Here is a 26556-nt window from a genome sequence, read left to right on the forward strand (position 1 = left end):
TTAATAAAGGGACTAAGCCGAAAAGAAAAAGAATGAATGAATGATAATTATAATAATAATAATAATAATAATGTAGAGCTTCACAATTTTCTAGACTCTCTTTTAAAAAGTACATTTGAAAATTCAAGGATTTTTAAAATGGGCAACTTTTGGTGCTTCACAACTTTTTATTGGTAATTTTTTGTTTGAAGAACAATTATGTCAAAGATTTAGAATAAAATTACTTATAAAAGTAATAAAAGATGGCGTCACTCATGGCAGATTGTATGTTTTCTTGCACAGCTGAATGTCGGACGCATAAAAAATATTTGTTAGCATTGGGCAAAACTGATTAGCTCATGAGCACATGAGGTTTACCTGAGGTAAACATTGTTGCTGTTTTAGCTCGGTAAAGTTGGTTTTAGGTTTAATATTTGCTGGACATTCGCGCACGCAATTTTAGGGATCATCTGTGAATTACATTAACAGAACCAAAATGCACAGTAACGCAAAGCAGAAAAAAAAATTCTAAAAGATTCCAGGAAATGGTTATAGAGGTCAGACTGATTTACTACAGGTAGCAAGGCTTCTAGACCTCTAATTATACGGTACTTGCAAAGCAGAAAAAGGCAATATCTCTTATCATAAGTAAACATTAAACATAAGCTAAATCACCTAAATGTAATTTTCTCCTTCATTTATGTATACATCACACAAATATATGAAAATAATAATTACAGTATTTCACCTAGATGTAAGCTTCTCACTCTAAAGTGTTCTCACATTCCTAGGGACAAAACTGACTTACCACAGGAGAGATTTTAATTTTACCTATATTTTCATTCATATTTGTATAGTACATACATATGGAAGAACAACACTAACATTACACTGAATTATAATTCACCCAACTCTTTGTGTGTCTGTGTATATATAATTGTTTTTCATTTTAAAGTGTGTAACACATCCCCAACAACATACTGGCTTAATTGTAAAAAATATTTACAGTAATTCACCCAACATTTTCTCGTTTTAAAGGGTGTAGTACATTCCCAAAGGTCAGAAAGACTCACTACACTTGAGATTTATTAATATATTTATTCAAATTATTATTCAGGATGCAAATATTTTGAGAAACTATTTACAGTAATAAACCCTTGTGTAATTTTAGGATTTTAAAGGGTGTAATACATTTCTATAGGCCTCTCTAAGTCACTACAGGTGTGATTTTACCCATATTTTCATTCATAATTTTACAATACCCAAATATTTTTAAAAAACGTTTACAGTAAATTACCCTACTGTAATTTTATCATTTTAAAGTGTGTTGTACATTCACAGAGGCCTCACTGACTTACTACAGATGAGATTTTACCCATTTTCAATTCACATTTGTACAATACACAAATATTGAAGACAAATATTTACAGTAAACCACCCTACTGTAATTTTATGATTTTAAAGGCTGTAGTACATTCACAGACGCCAGACAAACTTATTCCAGGTGAGATTTTACCCATATTTGCATTAATATTTTTACAGTACACAACTATTTTTGAAAAAACATTTACAGTAATTCAACCTACTGTAATTTAATGACATTTAAAGCTGTAGTACATTTACAGAGGCCTCACTGACTTACTACAGGTGAGAGTTTACCAATATTTTCCTTTATAATTGAACAGTACGCAAATATTTTTAATAAATTTATACAGTAATTCACCCTAATGTAATATTATGAATTTAATGGGTGTAGTACATTCACATGGGCCAGACTGACTGACTACAGATGAGATTTTACTCATTTTTTAATTCATATTTGTACAATACACAATTATTGAAGTAAGATACTCTACTGTACTCTACAGTAAACCACTCTACTGTAAATTTATGATTTTAAAGGGCGTAATACATTCACAGAGGCCTCACTGACTTACTACAGGTGATATTTTACACATATTTTCATTCATATTTGTACAGTACACAAATTATTTAAACTTGTTTTTGCGGTGAATCACCCTACTGTAATTTTATGTATTTAAAGAGTGTAGTACATTCAAAGAGGACTCACTGACTTACTACAGGTGAGACTTTACCAATTACCAATTACTTCATAATTGTACAGTATGCAAGTATTTTTGAAATATATATACAGTAATTTACAGTACATTTGCATAGACCAGACTGACTTGCTACAGGTGAGATTTTACCCATTTTATAATTCACATTTTTACGGTACACAAATATTTTTTTACTAACTGTACCAATAAAAATGAAAATATGGGTAGAAGCCTTGCTACCTGTAGTAAATCAGTCTAGCCTCTATAACCATTTACTGAAATCTTCTAGAATTTTTTTTTTCTGCTTTGCATTACTGTGTGTTTTGGTTCTGTCAATGTAATTTACTGATGATCCCAAAAATTGTGTGCGCGAATGTCCAGTGAATATCAAACCTAAACCAACTCAGAGTTTTCTGTTGTTCAGCTGCAAGAAATAAATGGCATTTCTAAAATATCAGGTGTTGGTTAGAACAAAAACTGCTTTTAGTATGGAAAATATTCCTTCTATCACGTGCCGTTACTTTTATAAAGAACACGATTTCAGACTCACTCCTGGCAACCTGCACTTGCGTTTGTTTTTATCTAGGCATGCAATACCTAGTTGAATCACTGGGTGTCAAACTTGCATACTGCACATTTAAAATCAGGTCTGAATAAGCATTTTGAATCGTTTTACATAAATAAATCTGCTATGCTGTAAAAAAATCAAATAAACAAAAACTCAATATTTTTGTTTGTTTTTCATTAATGAAAGGTAAACTGGTTTAAAACGTCATGTGATGTAACTAATGACAGTTTTGTTCATCTGTTTTAAATTTTTTACCATTTCTGAAAACCTGTTTATTTATTCTAAGTTTTCACTCTAAAAATAATACTCTCTCCTATACAACATAATACTTTATTCTCATTACTAGAAAAACATTAGAATCTAATGAATAAATAGACCAAGCACAGCAACTGAGTATGAAGTTTATTATAGGTTTGAGATGATGCTCTACTCATAGTCAAGGAATTTAAGGGCCTTAAACCAAATGTCTAGTTATTAATTGCAATTAACAGTCTGTAGGGGGCAGCAGTTACAGACAGAATAAATAAGATGACAATTATCTCTTCTCATGGTCTTCTCTTAAGCTCAGTCAAGTAATCTAATGTTTATTTTGTATATAAAACAGACATTAGTATTGTGTTGAAATGCAACACAAATGTTTTAATATTAAAAGCTGCTGATGTGAATGTTGAACTGAACAGATATGCAGACATAAACTGAGACATTTTCCTTTCTTCAAGATTCCTCTTTTTCATCACCATGTGTGATAATGTAACAAAGCGACTTATAATCAATATTTCCAGCCACGTCTATTGGAGCCACTGCAAAAGCCTGGTCAACCTGAAACACATACGATCAAGATCAGAACATCACCAAAGATTCAGTCTTATAGCTGATGATATGACAGGCCCGTAGCCAGTCTGGTGAAAAGGGTGGGGGTTTTTTTTCAAGAAGTGGATTTTTTTTTGCAGTTATACGCCTCAGTTTCTATTTTACTATGAGATTTAAATACTGCATTTTAGTGACTTTTTTTGCTGGATTAACTAGTCAGATGTCATCATAACCACACTTTTTGATGTACTAAAATATTTCCTGAAAGATTGCAATAAAAAAATTAAAACAAGACAAATTAAAAAAATATATTACATCCTATATCATTAGAAAAACATAGCAATCTGTTAAAGTTTTAAAGTAAAAACACTGTAGCCTACTATCATTTATTTGACAAAAAACTAACTGGCCAGCACATTCAACTTTCCTCAGTCACAATTTGGCCATTTCAATAAAAAAAAATAAAATAAAACATAATAATAATAATAATAATAATAATAATAATAATAATAATAATAATAATAATAATAATAATACAATAATAATAATGAATTCTTCAGAATTTTTCTAGCCTCTTTGGTAAAAAAAAAAAAAAAAAAAGTACATTTGAAAATTCCTGGATATAATAATAACAATAGCAACAATAGCCAAAATATATTCAAATTAATTTAATATGGTCCACTTCTAGTGCTTCACATCTTTTTATTGCTCATTTTTATTTAAGAAATAAGGTCAAAGATTTAGAATTCAATTCAATTGTATAAAAGTTACCTGTAAAATGTTTTCTCTGTTTAAAAACAATACCGTGAAAGAAGACTTTTCTTACATCAGATTATAGTCCCACCGAAGAACAGCCGACAGAGGATTCCGTTTGGCCTTAAATAATTTTTCGATGGATTATTTTCATTATTCATGATGACATAGCAGTCAAAATAGGACAAATGAGCTCATATATGGGACAAATTCTGGACCTTTGTCAGTGAGGAGTGACATCTGACAGCTAAAGACTCTGCTTGCCATTAAAGCCTTCGTCGGATAGTTCTTTAAAAAAAAAAGTCAAAAATAGGGAAAGAGAGGTCATGGACTAGGCAAGTCAATAAATATACAGGAGGTCCAAACTAATGTGGCCAATAAGCCTAGTGGAAAGGGCCAGATTTTCATCTGTTAGGAAGAAAGTAACTTTATAGCCTTACCCTGTTTGGCAGTCTATTTGAACATATGTTCAATATTTTTCAATAATTATGCCTCTGCCTGCCATTTTTACCTTGTTGTCTTTTCGACCCACACCGTTACCAAAGAGCATAGAATCACCATTCTAAGCTTTTTGGCGTTACTCAGTATGTCGGATCAAAGATTCAAATGTTACCTCCGTTACCACTCATTGGGTTATGTCGTGACTCGCGTCACATTATTGTAGCTGTGAGGCTCTGTGGGATTCGAATCACTTGCCAGAGTTATTTAAAATGACACTTTATTACAATATTTATTGAATATAAATATATTATATTAATTATATAATAAATATATAATATTAAATTACATAAAGTAATTAAAAGGACAAATTCTGGACCTTTTGGCCGTGGGGGGTGGTTCGTTCAAACTACTCGAAACCCCCCTGGCCACTGGCAAGTATGAGAGATATCAAAACCTATTGTTTATCTAAGAAAGATGGGTAACAGTATAGATTTATACATGAATGTAAATATTTACCTCTTCTGCTGTAAATTTATCAGCTTGGGTCATTAGCAGCCTCTTGAACCTGAAACAAAAACCAAAAAGACATCAAAAAGACAAAAAAAAAAGAAAAATCCAAACTGTTTACCTAATATTACTATTATTAATAATTGTTAGTAATAATTAAAAAAGACATTATATAAAATAGCTGACTCAGCTTAAAATTTTAAGTCAACAAACCTCAGGACGTTTTTGAGTTGACTCAACTTTCAACTCAATTGCTGCAATTGACTCAATTTACGTTGAGTAAACTTAAAAATGTCCTGAAGTTTGTTGCCTTAAAATTTTAAGTTGAGTCAACTTTTTTTACAGCATAGTCTCTAAAAAATAAGTACTAGTATCTAGTTAATAACTAATATAATGACAAAAGTAAGTATGCATACATACAGTATATAAATATATACATCTTTACAATATACACAATATTTAATTAAATATTGGTGTACAAAATATATAAAGTATTGAAGTAATATAAGTTTGAGTTTCTAATAAAAAGGTAGGCTTCTATATAATTATATTAGCAGTGATAATAAATACATTTTATTTATAATATGCCTTTCTCAGACTCAAGGTGCTACAGCAGTAGAAACAATAAAAGAATATAAAACACCACAAAACATCATAATAAGACCACCTAAAGAGCCACACTCTAAAAAATATTGTTTAGACAAAACAAGCAAAAAAAAATTCATGCAAGAGTTTGCATTAATATGTTCAAGTTAAGACAACATCTAACAAAATGAGGCTCAGACAACAAACTTTATTATGTTAGCCAAATCTTTTCCTCCTCAATCAGAGGCATTCACAAAAAACAATTTTTTAAGACTAGTAATCAAAAGAATAATTTGTTTCAATTCGTTTTTTTTTATTAAAATTGAAAACATATTCATTGTTGTGTACTTAATTACATGCATGTTTTCAAGTTTAGAACCTTAATTAAATTAAGTACTGAAATTGTTTAATTTTTTGTTTGTTTTCAAATTTACTGTTTATGCTTGTGAGAAATACATTTAACAAAAACATTTTTGTTTTCCGGTAATTTTTTATTTGTATTAAACCACAGGTTTTTTTATTGTTTTACAAAACAATAATATGTACTGTCCCATATTATCAGATTAAAAAATAACAAAAAACATGTGCGTGGGCTTAATAATACAAAACAACTCCATTAGTGTGGAACAATTTAGTTGTCAACACAATTTCTTTGGGTTGCTACAAGTTAAATATTGTTCTAAAGTATCTGACAAATGTATTCACTTTTCAATTAGCCGCATTTTTAAATTGATGTAATTATCAATATTTTCCTGTTTAGAAACTTAATAAAGTTATTCTGGCTTCTTAAAAGTTTTAGTCTAATCAGCATTTTAGAATTTTCAAGATACAATAATGTATTAAACTATGCAGTGGTAACAGACCACTGGAGTTATTTTTAGAGTGCACAACAATAAAAAAATAAAAGGAGAAGGAATATAAAGCACCACATTTACTTATTGATGATTAAGTATTAATATCTAATGTTAGATGTTAGTATCTAAAAACAATTTAAGCAGTTCCTTGAAAATAACTATTATTATGCAGATCATCATAGAAGTAAAAATGTTAAAACTGAAACTAGTATCAATAAAAATTTGTCAATGCTAAATAAGTGCATTTTTTGTGTATTTAAGGAACAAGTACTTGTATCCAACAGTAAACTGTAGCATCTAATAAAAAAGTAGCAAATGTTGAATGATGTCTAATTGAAGGGATAATTCCCCCATAAATGCAAATTCTGTGATCATTTACTCATTCCAAACTAACTGATATGCTTGCTTCTGTTAAACAGAAAACAAGATATTTTGAAAAATGTTCTGGGAATAAAACAGCCATTGATTTCTGTAGTATTTTATGTTCCTGCTATGGATAGCAGTGGCTGGTCCCCCCCCAGCAATAACCAGAATATATGAAGAGTTCAGATGCAAAAACCTCTAAATGCCATCTAAAATTAGCTTTTTTCTCAGCCTCCTATGTTTATGTTTAGTTATTTCAATTTAAAGGCAATAAAAAGAACTTATTTGTCACTATTAGTCTACACACAGTAGTCAGAGAAAATGCTAATTTTAGAAGAAAATATCAAATGGCTTTTATAGGATTTTGCATCCTACTCTTCATATAATTTGTGTTCAAAATGGGAGAACTTCGTCAAACCTCTTATAAAAGGGCACAGATACTTTAAGAATAAGCAAATGACTAAGTTAAAGTACTTAAAGGAAAGTTAGCATGAATGTTTTAAAGATTAAATGTTAATAACGCTTGCCATATTACGTTTTGTACACATACTCATCTTTATTGACAACTCCTGTGGCATTAGGGTCGAACAATTTAAAAGCAGCAAGGATGGTTTCCTCTGGGTCTGTGCCTGTTTGAAGACAGAAATATTTCAGAATATATTTTTAAAAATCCTTCATTCCTAAAGTCCCTAAGCATTTTCTTATTGATAAAGGCGTTTAAATATTTAGAAAGTTTAATCATACCATTGAGCTTCTCTCCAAAGAGGGTGAGGAAGACAGTGAAGTTTATGGGCCCTTTTCCTTCTGTTAGCATGGACTCCAGCTCTTCATCACTCACATTCAGCTTCCCTGGTATCATATTATATATCATTATAATTTCACTAGATGTATGATGAAAGCATTCTGAAAGTCTCAAGTGTACCTAGTTGTGCATAAGTTTCCTTCAGATCAGATTTGTTGATAACTCCATCCCGGTTCTGATCTATGCAGCCAAAAGCCTATAAAGAAGAATAGAGTGTAAGGTAATGTTAAATTATCATTCATGCTATAGATGATTTAGAAATCCTGCAGTCTTATATAACATAATTCTGTGTTTTTTTTTTATTAAGAGAAATCAGTTAAGTCAGTTTTATTCTGAAAAATATTTTCTCAGCACACATTATTTTAAATCATGATGTTAATGTTTATAATATCTAAACTTTTTATATCTATAGAACTAGTACCATTAAAATGTTGTCGTTCAGACATATATTTTCCATTAAAAATTTAGTTGGCGGTTAAAAAAATAAAATAAGTTGGTGGTTCATTCCACTGTGGTCACCCCTGATTAATAAAGGCACTAAGCCAAAAAGAAAATGAATGAAATATAGATGCATATTATAGCTTTATATGTATACTGTATATATACATTTTTTTTTTAATCAATATTTATTCGTTCATTCACTCATTTTCTTATCAGCTTAGTCCCTTTATTAATCAGGGGTCGCCACAGTGAAATAAACCGCCAACTTATCCTGCATGTGTTTTACGCAGTGGATGCCCTTCCAGCTGCAACCCATCACTGGGAAACATCCATACATTCTCATTCACACACATACATTACTGATAATTTATCCTATATTCACCTATGTTTTGGATATATGTTAGATATGTCACTATATGTTGGATATATGTTTTTAGACTTGTGGGGGAAACCGCAGCACCCAGAGGAAACAATGCCAACAAGGGGAGAACATGCAAACTCCACACAGAAATGCCAATTGACCCAGCCGAGGCTCGAACAACCTTCTTGCTGTGAAGCGATTGTGCTACCCACTGCGCCACCGTTCTGCAAATATTAGTATTGTCTGTATTTTTATATATATATATATATATATATATATATATATATATATATATATATATATATATATATATATATATATATATATATAATTTTGGCCATTACTACTATTATTTATATTGACTTTTCCCCCTGCTATGTACACTTTGGCAATATGCACCCAATATGTATGTCATGCCAAGAAAGTGGATTGAATTGAACTGAAAAATCAAGAGAGCTTTTATACACTGTAAAACAGGCAGGGTTTCACACAATTCGTTCATGTTTTCCCAACCCAAATTAGTTAAGTTGGCTTAGCGATTTAAGTGGGTTAAACATAATACAATTATGTTGTCGCAAAAAAATCTCAAGAATTGTGTTGTTTTAGCTCATTTTAAATAAGTAGTTTAAACAAGCAGCAACATTCATTCATTCAATAATTTCTTTTCAGCTTAGTCCGTTTATTAATCATGGGTTGCCACAGCGGAATAAACCGCCAACTTATCCAGCATACGTTTTAAACAGCAGATGCTCTTCCAGCTGCAACTGGAAGAAATCTCTGAGAAACATCCATACACTCTCATTCACACTCAAACACTACGGACAATTTTAGACTTTGGACTTGTAGGGTAAACCGGAGCACCCGGAGGAAACCCACGCGAACATGGGGAGAACTTGCAAACTCCACACAGAAATGCCAACTGACCCAGCCGAGGCTCTAACCAGCGACTTTCTTGCTATGAGGCGACTGCACTACCTACTGTGTCACCGTGTCGCCAAGCAGCAACATATTTAAGTATATATTTTAAAATAAGTATATTTATAAAATACAGTACATATAGATACATTTACATATAAAGCTGTGCAGTATATTTAACAATTTTTGTAATTGAATTTATATGCAACACTGATATAATGGACATACACTGAATACAAACCATTTCAATCATATTTAAAACATTTTATAATCACATTGGCATTCGAGCAAACCATTTAGGCTACTTGCACTTATAAGGCTTTCCATACAAAACCAATTTTTATAAAAATTTGGCACACATTAAAATGATCTGTGATGTTATGGAATTAATTATAAAGACTGACCTCCTTAAACTCCTGTATTTGTGATTGCTCAAACATGGAGAAGACATTGGAAGAGCCTCTTTGAGCAGTTTTCCCCCTCTTGGCCGCGGCTTTTTTACTAGCCTGTGAGTAAAAAAAAAGAGAAGCCTTATTTGGAAACTCAATTTATAGCATTTATACACTGTAAAACCCAATAGTCAACTTTATCAAATGAAATGAGTATAGTTAACTCAAAATTGGCTGAAAATTAATTCTACTCATTTGAAAAGAGTTTTGAACTCAGTGTTGAGGGTAATGAGTTAATTAATTACCTCATTACTTCAACTTAAATGGAGTAAGTTCACAGTACTCATATTGATTCTTTTTTTTTAACTCAAATGGTTTGTAGCAATCGGTTTCCTCAAACGGTGTGAGCTGCCTCATCTTATTGGGTTTTACAGTACTCAGTTGGTTGAGTTCTCTTCATTTACTGGGTTTTACTGTGCTCAAATTGCTTCTTTTACTCAAATAGATTAAGTTCACAGTACTCATTTAGATTAGTTTTTGAACTTCAGATGGCTTGTTACAATCGGTTTTCTCAAATGATTTGAGTTACCTTAACTTTTTTGCGTTTTACAGTGTACAGAAAAAAGTACCTAAGTAAAAATACTCATTAAAAGATAGTATCACAACATACAAATGCATAAAATGATGCTTCTAATATTTAATATCAACAAACAAACACTATTTAATGATTAGTTTAACTTCATATAGACGCTTTTTATTTTCACATTAATATTATATTCAAAACCAAAAAAGTATAGCTTTGTCTACTCACCATGTTCACTGTCTGCTTTGCTGTTGGTCTGGGCTCCTGGGTCACTGACGTTTCTAATGGAGTCTTTATGTATGAGGACTCTTATCATTTGTTCTTCTATAAAGGTCTGCAGTGTTTCTGTTCGTCCCCTACATGGACACCCAGAGCCTCCTAAATACAGGAGCCCTGATAACTGCACAAGTGCTCAGATTCCAGCAGGGTGGAAAATGAGATAAAGTGTGCAGATGGGGAGGGGGACGTGAATGAGAGATTTGAGGGATGAAAAGGATGGATGAATGCATTGAAAATAGCCCCTTTCACAAAATAATACCAGTAAATTGTCATATAATTAATGACCAGACCTTTACCTGTAAATGATGTGATGTTCATATACAGAAGAATGCCAACAATTTACAGATGATTTTACAAATTCTTAATTTTCCTTTTCTAAATGGATTTGTTCACACATTATCTTTTCAAAGCAATTGAATTTTCTGGAAAAGATTGGCTGTGTGTGTAAAAGGTGCTACTGAGGAAATTAATGTGACATGGAATGAAGCAAACAGCAGCCTAAGACAGGATGGCAGGAAAAATGTCACATGTTTAAAATAAGAGTGAAACCAACGACCTGGACTTATAGAGACTGTGTGTCCTTAGGCAAAGCTCTTGTACAAACAGTGCTTGTGACTGTGAAATTCGGGGTTTGCCTGGATTGTGTTAAATGTGTGCTTGGATGTATCATAAAAAAGAATCGGTTCTCTGTATTTGACATTTTCTGTAATTTATCTAAAGTTACAACTGGCTATGCCTGATTTTTATCACTATTGAATCAATCATTTTAAAGAATGTTAAGTCTGCTGATTTGGAGAGCTCATTTACATTTATTTTGAATGTCTCTTATTTAACACAACTGATTTAAGCTTTGGTCAAACTAGTGTTTGAGCATGTGAAACAAAGCTGCAGAAAGGGCTGAGATTAAAAAAAAATAAAATAAATTATTAGACGTCGATGAAGTGAGTGTATAAATGTTTTTCTAGTCTACTGTCCAGTCTAACTGCAATTATGATCTTGTGTAAATTGTAGATTCAGTTTCTTATTCTTAGGGTGTACACACACTAGGTACAGCTGCCTTGAACCCAAGGCCAAATTAATCAGTAGGCATTATGGGCACAGACGTGCTCTGCGCTTACACTACAAGCGTACCGTGCCAAAACCCAACCGAACTGAGCTTTGGCACACCTCTTCCAACCAAGCCATGGCCGGCCAACTGAACCGCACCTGGGCCTGATTTAGAGCACTCATACTTGTCAAACGAACCGTGCATGGTTCGGATAGTCAAGGGGTGTCAAACTTAGATCCTGAAGGGCCGCAACCCTGCACAGTTTAGTTCCAACCCTGCTTCAACACACTTAAGCTGCGGTCACACTAGAGTTTGTGTGTGCGAAATTCTGTCGTACGGCGCTGCGAAAAGGGGATGCGATTTCGCAGGTCAGAGTTTACCAAGCTTAAACTTTGCACTGCAGCGACCTGTGAAACTTAACGCATGACCCTGCGTTTGTGGTCTGACGCATTTGCGGGCGCATGAATGAAAGTCCATGGGGAGAAAAGTCAAGTGTGATCCTAGCTTCACCTGTAGGTTTCAAGGACTCAATAAGTAAGATCAGGTGTGTTTAATTAGGGTCTAGTGTGAGTGCACCATTCTTGCTCTTCTTCTGCTGCTGCTGTAGCTCACTTGTTTCAAGAAATTTGTTGTATATGCTCTATTCCAGAGCTTGGTTGTAACAAGTGGTTGTTTGAGTTACTTTCGTCATCAGCTGAACCAGCTGTTTAATCTGTTTGGCATCCAAAAGACATTTTTACCCACAGAACAGAAAAAATGTAGAATAACATTTCCCCTTTTTTCAGATTATTCTCTGTATGTGAAAATCCCTGTAGATCAGCAGTTTCTGAAATGCAAAATAAATGTTCTTGTTTTTCCTGTTTTGCACAGGCTTGGTCGTCAGCCATGAAATGATTAGCCTAAAAAGCAAAATGGCTAATGCTAATGCTGCCTCAATGGCAGTACAGGGAAGGAGACCAAAAGCCACTATGTGATTGAACATTCTTCACATGATCAAGTTAGTGTTACAGGTTTCCCAAGTTAAGTAATTTAGTCTCCCTGTGAACTGCCAACTTATCCAGCAAGTTTTACACAGTGGATGCCCTTCCAGCTGCAACCCATCACTGGGAAACATCCACACTTACTCATTCAGACACTACGGACAATTTAGCCTACCCAATTCACCTATTGCGCATGTCTTTGGACTTGTGGGGGAACACCTAAATGAAACCAACGCAAACACGTGGAGAACATGCAAACTCCACACAGAAATGGCAACTGCCCCAGTGAGGCTCGAACCAGCAACCTTCTTGCCTTGAGGCGAACGTGCTAACCACTGCGCCACCGCCTCGCCCTATTTGGCAAACAAAGAAACTATGTCACGACTGTCAGTGACCACCTGAGGGCGCTGTAGTTCAATGGACACTGAGTGGAACTACAGCGCCCAAAAAGACTACATTTCCATACATTCTTTCGCGCACACACCCAGTCTGTCATCTACACTGATTTACGACCACAGCTGTCTCCAATGTTCATTGATTACCTGAACTATATATTCAGTCATTTATCCTCTGTTTGTCAGTTGGTCGTTGTCATCTTTGGTATGTTGTTCCTTGCTCCTGTATCTTGTTGTAGTCTAGTTTGAGTTTAATCTGTCTTAGTTTCTTGTTTTGTTTGTTTGTTTGCTATTTTGTTATTTTGTACTTTGGATTTTTGTATTTTTTGTCACTTTCTCTGCACTATACATCATTAAAACTGCACTTGGATTCTACACCTGTTTTTGTTCCTGTTTGGATCACTCTAACGTGACAAACTAACATTAGAAATCGAGTCAAAGAGTCCAATAAAGCAACTACTGTTCTCCTCAATGGTGACATCTTAAACCACAAAAAGTGGTGTTGTATTTTTATTGTTGTTGTAAAATATTCCTTAGTGAATTCTTAGTAATATTCTTAGTAATGGCAGAAATAAGGAAAAACAGGTTGGCAATAAGTAAAGCTGCTGTTTGTGGAGTTGCTTAATCATCTTGTGCTTAGATTTTGAGAGATTCAATGTTTTTTATTACAGTTTATTTCATCTACGGCTTTTACTGAAGTCAGTTGTAGACTTGTGTTTCTCCTCTCTGTTTCTGCATATTAACAGCAGTTGTTCGTCATCAATGCTCAATCAACCCTTAATTAACCCCATCATTGTCTCATTAACTTTAACTCTGCTGCTGAGTAACTTTTACTTAATTTAGAGAGGGACCAAATTCAGTCTGAACTGAGTAAATTTTACTCTGAGGATTTTGCTGTGTAAAAACTTCCTGGCAAGTGTGTAGAAGCAAGTTGGAGCTAAACTCTGCAGGACATTGGCTATCCGAGATAGAGTTAAGGCACCCCTGGTTTACACTATGGAAGCAATGCTATCAAATGCATTTTTCAACAACCTCTTGATGTGTTTTTATATGAGCTCAAAAAGATTTTTGTTTACACCTGTTTAACATTGTCCACTTGTAATCAGGATCATCAGATGTAAAAAAAAAAAAAAATGCACCCTAATCCCTTGGATAAACTGGGTCATTATTACTGTAAGTATTATCTTTAAAATGAACTGATAAGAATCAGCTGCAGTGTCCTTTGTTCATCTTAGCTATAAAAGGAGCTCTCAAGAAGGCTTGTGCAAACTTGGCCCAAAATTCACCTTTTAAATCAGATTGCATATCTTTTGTTTTTATTATTATTGGCTGTTATAGTATTGTGCCAACAGCAACAACAAAAAAATCCTCCATATTACAATATGACATTGTCTATTATGTTAAGTTAAAGCTAGAAAGACTGTCAATCATTTCCACCAAACAAGACTCATACTCCTCCAATGTTTTCCTAAGTAATTTTGCCTCATTTAACAATTTCCCTTTGGGCACTTAACCTGGGGCAAGCAAAGTATTTTCCATATCAGTAGTGTGTGGTCCTCACTGATATCCAAGGTGACGAGTTTGCCCTGGCAACAAGAAGGGCCTGCGGTCTGAGCTGGCGTAGAAAGAGACAGGTGTGGGTATTTTTCTACAAAATAGGAGGAAACGATTCTTCTGTTTACTTAAATACGGGTAATCAGGAGGGGGGAATTATGAATGAAACCGTTTTCCTCAATAGAGTATTGGTGTTTGGCAGGGTTACAGTACCTTGTAATACCCAGTAAATAATAATAATGCAAGCGGTTTGCTTAGATAGCTTTAATGATGCAAGCTAGTGAACGTAATGAGTCTTACAACAGATAAGGAATGGTTAATTCTCTAAGTAAAATGGAATGAACAACATATTTGGGCTACTAAAATATTTGGATGCATACACATTTGGTTTTAAAATGGACCACACAAAGGACCATCTAGTGAGACTGGGTATCGGAATAGTCGTCCGTTGACCATGAAGAAGGTTGGATGAACTAATCGACAGCTTAAGTTGTATTTCACCATTCCAGTCCCATTTGTATTGAGCTATTAAGGAGAAAACTGAAGGAAATCAGCATCTTTTCTCTTTGAGATGGTGCACCCATGAGGAAGACACTCCAGGGGACTTCCTACCATGGACAAGGTAAAGTACAATCTTTTTAAAAACATAAGTTTTATTGTCTCAATGGTCAGATCATGTTGTTTAAATGTTTTAACACTACTGAAAGACTCATTTTTAATCTAAATGTACACATTTAGTTCATTATTACATTTAATATAGTAGATGTTTGATACTGCATACATTCATAATTCAGATAACTCTTTTTATCTACAATTCATTGAACTTGTTTTGTGTCCAAAACATTGGAATGCAATGTTAAACATCTCACAAATATCTTCTCAGTTTTCATCGATCCTCCCCCTCACGCCATGGTAGATTTCTTTGTTTGCAAGATTGCGCTTATGACTGTCATCTAACGGCTCTTGACCTTGGACAAACTCCGTGTTTGATTTGTGTCAATCTGGCAGCGTCTTCAAATCAGATATTGTACAAATGCATAGTTATGTGTCTGTAATTGTCCATTGGCAAGGGCTTTGGCATGCTGTTTTATGGTATCATAATCGCGCAGAGCTCATAACAAATGAGAACTGATAAATGATCATCTCGAACTATAAAATGACCATCACGCCATCTAATAAAATGATTAACAGTGAACTTACGTCTTACTGGAATAGGTATAGAGACTCATACAGAAGCCACAGCTGTAAAAATATTATACTGATAGCTTTCTATTCTGATTACATTAGTATTGCAGGAGACTTGCGATTTGTGTTTAATATCACAAATTCTGTTCATGTGGTGATTATTTGATCATTTGCATCACATTTAGGTGGAGGTAACGCCATCTGTGTGATATTTAATGTTATTATATATTCACATTTCTCAAAATGACTATTGTTGAACATGATCAAAAGTCAGTTCTCTAGCTGATCTATTTAAAGAGTTGGAATCCAAGAATAGATGTGTCCAAAAATAACGTTTTGTTTGCACTGATAAGCAGTTTTCGCAATGTTAGTATACTCTGACCGTAACCTGTCACAAGTGGGTGTCTGACAAACTTTGTGGCCACAAAGAACTCTTAAGGTCTTGACACACATAATTATATAAGACATTTTTGATTATGGAGCACCTTTTTGTGTTATCAAATAAAGACTTCAGATGCAAAAACCTCTAAGTGCCATCTGAAATTTCCATTGAAAATGAGCATTATTCTCAGCCTCCTTTGTTTATCTTGAAATATTTCACTTTAAAGAGCAGCAAAATGACTTATCCCTTGCCATAAATGTGATATTACTGAACATACACACAGAAGCCTGATCAAAAAGGCTCATTTTAGAGGACAATTTCAGATGGCATTTAGAGGTTTTTGCATCTAAACTCTTCAAATTAGTGTATATAAGTAGCTAACAACAAAACAACAACATGTTTTTAAGAATTTTGCTAACAATAGATGACAAGAAATGAAGTTTTGTATTTTAAGTGTATATTACAGAGAATATTAAGGGAACTTTCAATTTTATCATTTTAAAATGTTTCATATTCTAATGTTTTATAATCCATAGATTATGAAAATGATAACCTCCTAGGGCCTGAGTGTCCACATACATGGACGGCACATTTTTTAGCTCTTAAGTGGCTATTTAAAATACTTTGAATGTTTTACATTTTGTTACAGACATGCAGTGTCATCCTGCAACTGTTTTGCAGCATATGAAATAGTCCAAACACTATTTTTAACTGTCCAAAATGGGGGAAAAAATAGATTTTACACTCTGATAGTCAAAGCAAATAAAAAAAAAATCTATGTTTTATATATGCATAAACATTTGGAAAAAAGTGTTTTATGTAAATTCAGACCACGAGTCCACATAAATGGACATCATTTACTCTAAAAGTACATCATATGAAAAGATGATACTTATATTTTTATTCTAATTAGGTTCCAATAACCCCAAATAGCAAAAAGAAATAAAAAATTGCATGTAAAAAAAAAACACCTTGGGCCTTAAGAGGTGAATTTTCTAAAAAATCAATATATAGTAGGTGCCATAGAATGCCTTGATACTATATGTTAAAATTTTCTCTGATATCTGAATAGAATCTCCATGAATGGTTTTTCAGGTCTATTTCCAACCCTATAGATGTTGACCCTAAAATGAAATTGTTGATTTTGGCCATTTTTTGGATTAATTGACCACATAAGTATTCTAAGTATTGACATACTGTATGTGGAATATTAATGAGCTCTGGTCTGATGCTGCAACAGCTCATGTCAGGGCCTGATGCGCATGCACACACACACACACACACACACACACACACACACACACACACAGTCTGTGTTTTGTCTCGACTGATCCCTTTTTTTAGGGATTTTGTTTGAGACCTATGATATATCATTTCCATGTACTGAACTCTTTATACTCTGCATAACTGATTTATTTTATCTTTGCCATGATGACTGTAAATAATTATTGACTAGATATTTTTCAAGACACTTCTATACAGCTTAAAGTGACATTTAAAGGCTTAACTAGGTTAATTAGGTTAACCAGGCAGGTTAGGGTAATTAGATAAGTCATTGTATAATGATGGTTTGTTCTATAGACTATCGAAATTCGAAAACAAAAATAGCTTAAAGGGGCTAATAATTTTGACCTTAAAATGTTGTTTTAAAAGTTCAAAACTGCTTTTACTCTAAAGGAAATAAAACAAATAAGACTTTCTCCAGAAGAAAAAATATTATCAGACATACTGTGAAAATGTCCTTGCTCGTTAAACATAATTTGGGAAATATTTAAAAAAGATAAAAAAAATTAAAAAAAAATTGTTGGGGGTTTATGATTCTGACTTCAACATACTTAACAGATGTGATTCGGTGTCAGGAAATTATATCTGCAATATTTGTAGTTCTTTGCTAAAGAAAAAGAAGATGGAAATAGTTCCACATTAATATAGTGACTTTCAGTCCCTATCTGCTGTGAAAAATGACAGCAGTGAGAAAACAGCTGTAAAAAAAGCATCTTATCATTGAGATATGAGTATGTTTACAAAAGTTTAGCAAATTGCTGGGAATAAAAAAAATAATTCATACTTAAAAGCTCTCACATAGCCTTATGCTTTATATGCTTTAAATAGCTTCTTGAAAAGACATTTGATTTTATTTATGAGCAACGTGCAATAAGTAATAATACTACTTTCTAAAGTAAAAAGTAAAGTAACACATTAATTTAAAAAAAAATAAGTAATATAATTTAAGTTCATTTACCTTGCTTAATTGGCATTAAAAAAAATATTGCGGAATAAAATTACCTTAGTCAGGTTGAATCACACACTCAATGAGAAGATTGAGTTAATGAGGGAACAGAAAGTCGTCTGGCACTCATCATCATCATCAGGTCTCCTTTTCACAGCAGTGTACTGTTCCAGTAACAGAATAACTCAAACTATTGGTTTATTTCGAGTCAGAGGAGGTATCCATATAGTACTAACTGAAGACGCTAATGTTTCACATTGTAGGTAGCACATTGTAGGTAGCACATTTTGATGATGCAATATGCTGCTCGTCAGATTTTGCTACCAGTGTAAATTTTAATGTGGAGTAGTGTGATATAAATCTGTAATATTGCCCAAACCTATTCTCTAACCCCAACCTCAGAACCATTCAAATACAAGGTTGGTAGCATAATCTGATGGGTAGGATAAAATGTCAGGCCACTGGTTAAAAAATTATTTTGCGAATCAGCCATCATCACTACAGACAACTTTGATTTGTGTTTAATGTATGAAGAGTTTAATATTTAGGTCTGTGGCTCTTCATTTGTTTCCAGTAAGCCACAATTTTTAAACTTATATTCACTATTATTTTTTTTTAAATGCAATCTGTATTCGTTGAATTGATTAAGAATCAAGAGATTTGTCAATAACTGAATTGAATGAGAGCTAGAATCAAATTAGAACGTCAGAAAAGTAAGTGAAAATGTCCCTGAGGGGATTTATTAATTATTTACTTGTGTATCTTATGTAACTTTAGTTTCTTTATGTAACACAAATATTATAAGATTATTAATAAGAATCATGCACAATATTTCTTCATGGAACTTGTTTTGTTATGGTAGAACATAAATAGGCTCTCCACAACAATACCTGAAGTGCTTATTTCTCCATAATGTAGCTGTATGATGTAACATTAGGATCTATCTAGATTTACACCTGTGAATGAGAAATTTAGGTCATGTCCACAATCAACACACTTGTTATCAGTATTTTAACACATGGCTCACCAGGGCTGCAGAGACACATTTTCTAAACAATAAATCCATGTAAGTTATTATTACTTTGTAATCAAACTTCAATCATTTTAGTTTGTCTACAAACCCAAATCAAAAAAGACAGTATGAAAACACAAATGAAAAAAAAAAAGGAGGAAGTGATTTCTAAATTAACTTTACTGCAGACAATACAACAAACATTATTTAATGTGTTCACTATGATTTTTATTGTTTTTTTTAATAAACACGTATTCCAATTTTGATTCTTGCATAACATTTTAAAGTAAGAGGGGACAGAAGCAATTTAGGGCTAATAATCAGGTAAATTACTTAAATAATGATTTGATTTGAAACAGCTGATGTCAACAGGTGATTGTAACTTGATCTGGTATAAAAGCAGCATCCAAGAAAGGTCCTTTAGAAGCTAAGATAGGCTGAGGATCGCCAGTTTGTCAACAAATATATGAGAAAATTATTTAAATGTTAGAAAATGTTCCTCAAAGAAAGATGGGAAGACATTTGGATATTTCACTTTTAAGAGTGCATAAATTAATTAAAAGATTCAAGGAATCTGTACAACTGTGATCTCAGATTCCTCAGGCGCACTGCATCAAGAATTGTCATTCATCTTTAAGCGATATCACCACATGGGCTTATGACTTCTTTGGTAAACCTTTGCAAAGTACCACAACATGTAGTTACATCCACAAATGCCAGTTAAAACAGTACTGTGCCAAAAGGAAGCCCTATGTTAACAGTGTCCAGAAACGCTGTTGACTTCTCTAGGCTCTGCGGTATTTGGGTTGGATCACAACACAGCGGAAACGTCTAGTGTGGTCAGATGAATCAGTATGTCAGGTATTTTTTTGGGAGATATTGAGTCTGTGGGCTCCGGACCAAAGAAGAAAAGGATGATCCAGACTGTTACCAGCAACAAGTCCTAAAGCCAGGGTCTGTTGTGGTATAGGGTTGCGTCAGTGTCCTTGGTAAAGAAAACTTGCACTTCTATGATGGCACCATTAATGCTGAAAAGTACATGGAGATTTTTGAGCACAATATGCTGCCTTGTTTTTCAGAGACGGCCATCCATATTTCAACAAGACAATGTAAAACCCCATTCTGCACACATTACAATCCTGGCTGCGGAGGAAGAGGAGACAGGCGCTTGACTGGTCGGTCTGCAGACCAATCTGTCTCCAGTACTATAGAGATTGTGTGGTGCATTCTGAAGTGTAAAAAAACGACAGCAAAGACCCCGTACTGTTATCCACCTTAAGACTTATCTGCAGGAAAAATGGGACAAAATTACACCTGAAACACTTCATCACTTGGTGTCTTCAGTTCCTAAACATCTTTGAAGTGTTGTAAAAAGGAATGGCAACATTCCAAAGTGATGAATGCTTTACTGTTACAACTTTTTTGAAATGTGTGGCAAAAACCAAAATCAGATAAAGTGTTTATTTAGAAAAACAATAAAAATCACGAGGAACACCTCAAATAATGTTTGTTGTATTGTCTGCAATTAAATAATAGTAAAATTAAATTTAGAAATCACTAGCTTTTTAAATTTATTTGCGTTTTCTATACTGTCCCAAATTTTTCTGATTTGGGGTTGTACAAAAAAATTGCAATATCTTTCTTTTGATGTTGCTTAATTTTATCCACTGATTCACTATTTTAAATAATAATAATAATAATAATAATAATAATAATAATAATTATTATTATTATTATTATTATTATTATTATTTTATTTTATGAATCTGGACTAATTTAGAATCTTTCTATAATCTAATTTGCAGACTTGTATATAATCATCATATCTATACCACTGTCTGACATTAAGGCAACTTTCCAGGGTGCAATAAACCTGTTGATTTTTGGACTTTTCCTCGCTTCACATTCCTGCAGATCTATTTTGGGGAAAAATCAATGCTCTGTGCAAACTAAACTGTCTATATTAAGCGAGGGACAATGTTCAATAGCTATTTTTGAAAGTAACCTAAATCCCAATTTTATAATCAAATCACTAAAACTGTATTACATTTTGATTTATAATCAAAAATATAATAATATAATATAATAGGTTATTGTGTTTACAAGGTGACGCAGTGGCGCAATAGGTAGTGCTGTCGCCTCACAGCAAAGAAGGTCACTGGTTCGAGCCTCAGCTGGGTCAGTTGGCATTTCTGTGTGGAGTTTGCATCTTCTCCCTGCGTTCGCGTGGGTTTCCTTCGGGTGTTTCGAATTCCCCGACAGTCCAAAGACATGTGATACAGGTGAATTGGATAGGCTAAATTGTCTGTAGTGTATGAGTGTGAATTAATGTGTGTGGATGTTTCCCAGAGATGGGTTGCAGCTAGAAGGGCATCCGCTATGTAAAAACATGCTGGATAAGTTGGCAGTTCAGTCCGCTGTGGTGACCCCGGATCAATAAAGGGACTAAGCCGAAAATAAAATGAATGAATGAATTGCGTTTACATCTTTCCTCTGATCTCCTGAATATTTTGGTTGGCTTATTGAAGATATTTTGAAACTATACCATTTATCTACATAATAAATTACCATAATATAATAACAAAATTGATAAAGATTTGCAGAAAAGCTTAGAGCAGGGGTCACCAATCCTGGTCCTGGAGGGCCGGTGTCCCTGCAGGTTTTAGCTCCATCTTGCCTCAACACACCTGCCTGGGTGTTTCAAGTATACCAAGTAAGACCTTGATTAGCTTGTTCAGGTGTGTTTGATTAGGGTTGGAGCTAAAATCTGCAGGACACCGGCCCTCCAGGAACAAGTTTGGTGACCACTGGCTTAGAGGATCATAACAGAAGAACTCAGATACGCATTGATCAAAGATTATCACCAATAAATACAACTAACAACATTAGGTTTTACTTACCAAGACAAGAAACTAGACACTAGAAACTAAACAAGACACAGGTGTAAACCATAGGTAACCACAACAACAAACAACAGCAACATAGGTAAACAAAGCAACAAAACCTTACAGCGAAACTGAGGAACACTGCAATAAAACACACAAGAATATCAAGTAACAAATGTAGTGGCAAGCACCGATGTTTCCTATAGCTGAAATTTTGAAAGAAAAATTCTCACATATCTGTTTTCTTCACAATGTGACTAAATCAAAATCAAATAATAATAATAATAATAATAATAATAATAATAATAATAATAATAATAATAATCATCATAATAACCATAATAATAAAACAATCATAATAATAAAATAATAATATTAAAACAATAATAATAATAAAATAATAATAATAATAATAATAATAATAATAATAAAACAACAATAATAATAATAATAAAACAATAACAATACAGTAATAACAATACTTCTAGCACTTCTTTGTATCAGAATAATGCATTTGTTTGTAAAATAATAATAATATTATAAAAATAATATTTGAAATGTACTAAGGAGGTAAAGATAAGGTCATGTTCGTAGTGAAGCGCGTGATCGTGCAGAGTGGCCTTGACAGCTTGGTTTCCAAGGTGACAGGTGAGATTAAATGTGTGTGTGAGTGTGTATGTTTAATCAGGAGTGTGTGTGTGGACACAGAGGGCATTGATCTCTCTGACCACACCTCTCCACCTCCTCCAGCGCAGCATAAAAAGAGCCGAGCATCTCCAAGCACCTCAAACACATTCAAACTTTAGCAAATCATCCTACAATAGTTTCAAGAGACCTGCAAAGATGCCGTGTCTTACTTCAGCCCGTAGACAGAGGATACCGAGCGACTTTGAGTCAGTGCTGGAGAAAATCCTCATGGTAAGAGACAAAACAAAGACAACTAGTTCAGTCTAGAGATTTTAGAGGCACTTTTAGCTCATTTGTCATTCACTTTGAGTGCAACAAATGCAGACAATTTTATGCATAAACATTATTCATCGGATTTACTAAATATATTTAAGGTAAGTGGTTGCAATTTATATGGGCTGATTTTAACAAACAAATTAAGTTGAATATCATTGCATTCATTTATTGATTTTTTGTTTGAATTCAGTCTGTATAAATTGTTTGCAACCACTTACCCTAAAATATTTAGTAAATCAAATGAATCTGAATTTTTTTTCAGTGTGGCTTTGTGCTAATATATGCCTTTACGGCATGTTCCACAGGTGGACCAAATTCTGTCTGAGTTTGTGTTGAGTAAAGAAGAGCTGGAGGAGGTGATGAGGCGAATGCGGAGAGAGATGGAGAGAGGACTGCGTGTGGAGACACATGATGAAGCCAGTGTCAAAATGTTGCCCACGTATGTCCGGTCCACACCTGAAGGCTCCGGTAAGAGTTCAGATCCTCATGCTGGACAGTGAATCTTACACTTTAAAAAAAAATTATATATATATATATATATATATATATATATATATATATATATATATATATATATATATATATATATATATATATATATATTTTTTTTTTTTTTTTTTTTGCTGCCTGTTTAAACTACTAATTTAAATTAGCTGGCTTTGACGTCAATTAGATTAATTTAGTTGATTTGTGTTGGAACAACATGGATTTGTTGGGAGCCCAGCATTTTTTTACTTTTGTAAAAAGTGAGTAAACCAACTGCCTTAAAAGCAACAAGTTGACTTTACAAAAAATAATGTAAGTAGACCCATTGTAACTTGGAATTGTTAAGTTGACTTAGTTTGTATGATTATGCAAATAGTACTCACTTTTTAAAAAATAAAAGTTAACTAAGCACTTTTTTCTGATAAACCAATATTTACTTATTGTTTTTTCCCCCAGCTTTACTGTATATAGCAAAATGACATACAGTAAAATAAATCTGCTTTGCCAGACAGTGCACTTATATATTCAACACAGTCTATAATTGTAGAATTTATAAACTTAATGAAGCACCAAATATTTAATATTTTAATAATTACAGTAATCATTTGAAAGCAGAAGTGCTAAAATAATCTGACTTTGTAAAAAGGGATTAGTTGACTTTAAAAGTGAGCTCAATTATCATAATTATAAAAATGAAGTCAACTTAACAGTTCCAAGTTATAATAGGTTTATGTACATTATCTTTGTAAAGTCAGCTTGTTGCTTTTAAGGAAATTGGTTTACTTGGGTTGAGTAACTAGTCACTTTAAAAAAAAAGGCAGGGTTCCACACAATTCCTTTATGTTGACTCATCACAAATCAATTAATTTAACTTAACACATTTAAGTGGATTGAACATAAAACAATTGTTTGACAAAGAAAAAACTCAATAATTGTGTTGTTTGAGTTCATTTGAAATAAGTAGTTTGAACAAGCAAGAAAAAACGTATCTTTTGTGTAAAATAAAGAATGTTTACTGAAATCAATGATTCTATGAAGTACTTTGATGTAACTTTAAGAACTATTTAGTGAAAAGTACTGTTGTTCTGGGAAGCCAAAATTCTGATTCTGTGTTATCGTGAAGAATATCCCCGATCCCTTATTTCAAATAGTCAGATCAAACTAAAGTGTACTGACTGGTTGTACTGTATGTTTATTAGTATAGCTTATAAGATGCATTTTATATTTTATTAACATACAATGTAAATTAATAATAATAAATTATATTGTAATAATCACTTTATTGATAACTTAATGTTTAACATAATATTTTGTATCTAATGTTGTTATTACATGCTTATGTCAAAGTACACAAACATATTTTAATAGTGTTTTTAGCTTTTTTGTCCATATGGTAATAGTCAAAATAAAATTGGACCCCAATAACTTTCTTTGTGTGAACAAAATCAGCCTTTTTTATGACAAAATAGATTTAGAATATAGGTTTAGAAAATCACACAACTTTAAAAGTCTGTATTTTGCTTATGTATATTCATTTTCTTACTGCATGTGTATATAAATACTGTATATATTTGTTCATGTTGTTATGTAACACATAATTAGCATCCTGTTGGAAAAAAAGTATATTGTTTTGTTACAAAAAATAATTTAATTGGTTTATTAAATGAAGAGAGATTTTTCTTGATTTACTAAACGATGAAATAAATTCAATTTAGAAAATAAAATGTATAACCTAACCCTAATAAAAATCATTAGATTAACTGTTCCTTTAAGTTGCATGAAACGAAACAGGTTAAGGTAAATAAATAGATGAGTGCATTATTGGAAACGTCCAGTGATCTACCTTTTTCCTGGAATGGTCTGTTGATTAGTATGAGTCATAATGTTGCTGATTCTGATTCATGTGACTCATCTCAGAGGTTGGTGATTTCCTGGCACTGGATCTTGGAGGGACAAATTTTCGAGTGATGCTTGTGAAAGTGGGTGAGGATGAAGAGCGAGGCTGGAAGGTGGAAACCAAACATCACATGTACTCCATCCCTGAAGATGCCATGACCGGCACAGCTGAAATGGTGAGACTAGTGTAAAAAAAAAATCGAAAACATGCAATATTTCAGAGTGATGCCATAATATAGCCACTTTTCAGTAAACAATTCTTTGAGGAGTCATTTATTTTCTTAGTTTGAAGAGTCATTTTAGTCATTTTAATAAACTGTTTTTCACTATAAAGACTCTTTTGTGGGATGAAAATGTGTTGTGCATTTTAAAGATGCTTCATCCATGGCAATAAACCAACAACAAACATTTATTTTTAAGAGTTTACTTAACCTTATCAAATACATGTATTCTGACAATTAAGTCACATTGTTTTCATGATATCATGTGTTCTCTTCATCTAGTTGTTTGATTACATTGCCGGCTGCATATCTGACTTCCTGGACAAACATAATCTCAAACACAAGAAGCTACCACTGGGATTCACCTTCTCTTTTCCAGTGCGTCACGAGGATTTGGACAAGGTCAGTGTCCTGCTTTTGTGCAAACGTGAGCCTCGTAAGGTTTATTAATGCACACTGATGCTGTCACAAATGTCACTGCAAATAATAATAATAATAATAATAATAATAATAAAATAACAATAATAATAATATTTATTATAAAAATGATGTAGAGAGAATTGTTATTTAGAAATTGTTGGGAAATGTCCTACAAAATAATTGTCAAGTAACATACTGAAAATAAAATA

The 26556-nt window shown here is 33.1% G+C and overlaps 2 protein-coding genes across 6 annotated transcripts in view; one reads left to right on the top strand and one right to left on the bottom strand.

Annotated features, from left to right (window-relative positions):
* Positions 1-26556, top strand: part of gck (glucokinase (hexokinase 4)) — a 38681-nt gene that overhangs the window by 2134 nt on the left and 9991 nt on the right. For 2 of the 5 annotated variants that reach the window (XM_073909840.1, XM_073909842.1), the window contains 4 exons: positions 23117-23279; positions 23630-23792; positions 25728-25882; positions 26210-26329. In XM_073909840.1, the coding sequence (XP_073765941.1) occupies positions 23205-23279; positions 23630-23792; positions 25728-25882; positions 26210-26329 (513 nt within the window). In that variant the 5' untranslated portion in view covers positions 23117-23204. Of the gene's footprint in view, positions 1-15176; positions 15290-23116; positions 23280-23629; positions 23793-25727; positions 25883-26209; positions 26330-26556 lie in introns of those variants that run through there. The other 3 variants (XM_073909839.1, XM_073909841.1, NM_001045385.2) reach the window with 3 other exon arrangements.
* Positions 2993-10820, bottom strand: myl7 (myosin, light chain 7, regulatory). Its single transcript, NM_131329.3, is given in 7 exon segments — positions 2993-3426; positions 5128-5176; positions 7471-7549; positions 7665-7769; positions 7843-7918; positions 9844-9945; positions 10640-10820. Coding segments are annotated over 7 exon segments (519 nt in total). The 5' UTR covers positions 10643-10820; the 3' UTR covers positions 2993-3321.

Source organism: Danio rerio, chromosome 8 (genome assembly GCF_049306965.1).
Source record: "Danio rerio strain Tuebingen ecotype United States chromosome 8, GRCz12tu, whole genome shotgun sequence".
Lineage (NCBI taxonomy): Eukaryota > Metazoa > Chordata > Actinopteri > Cypriniformes > Danionidae > Danio > Danio rerio.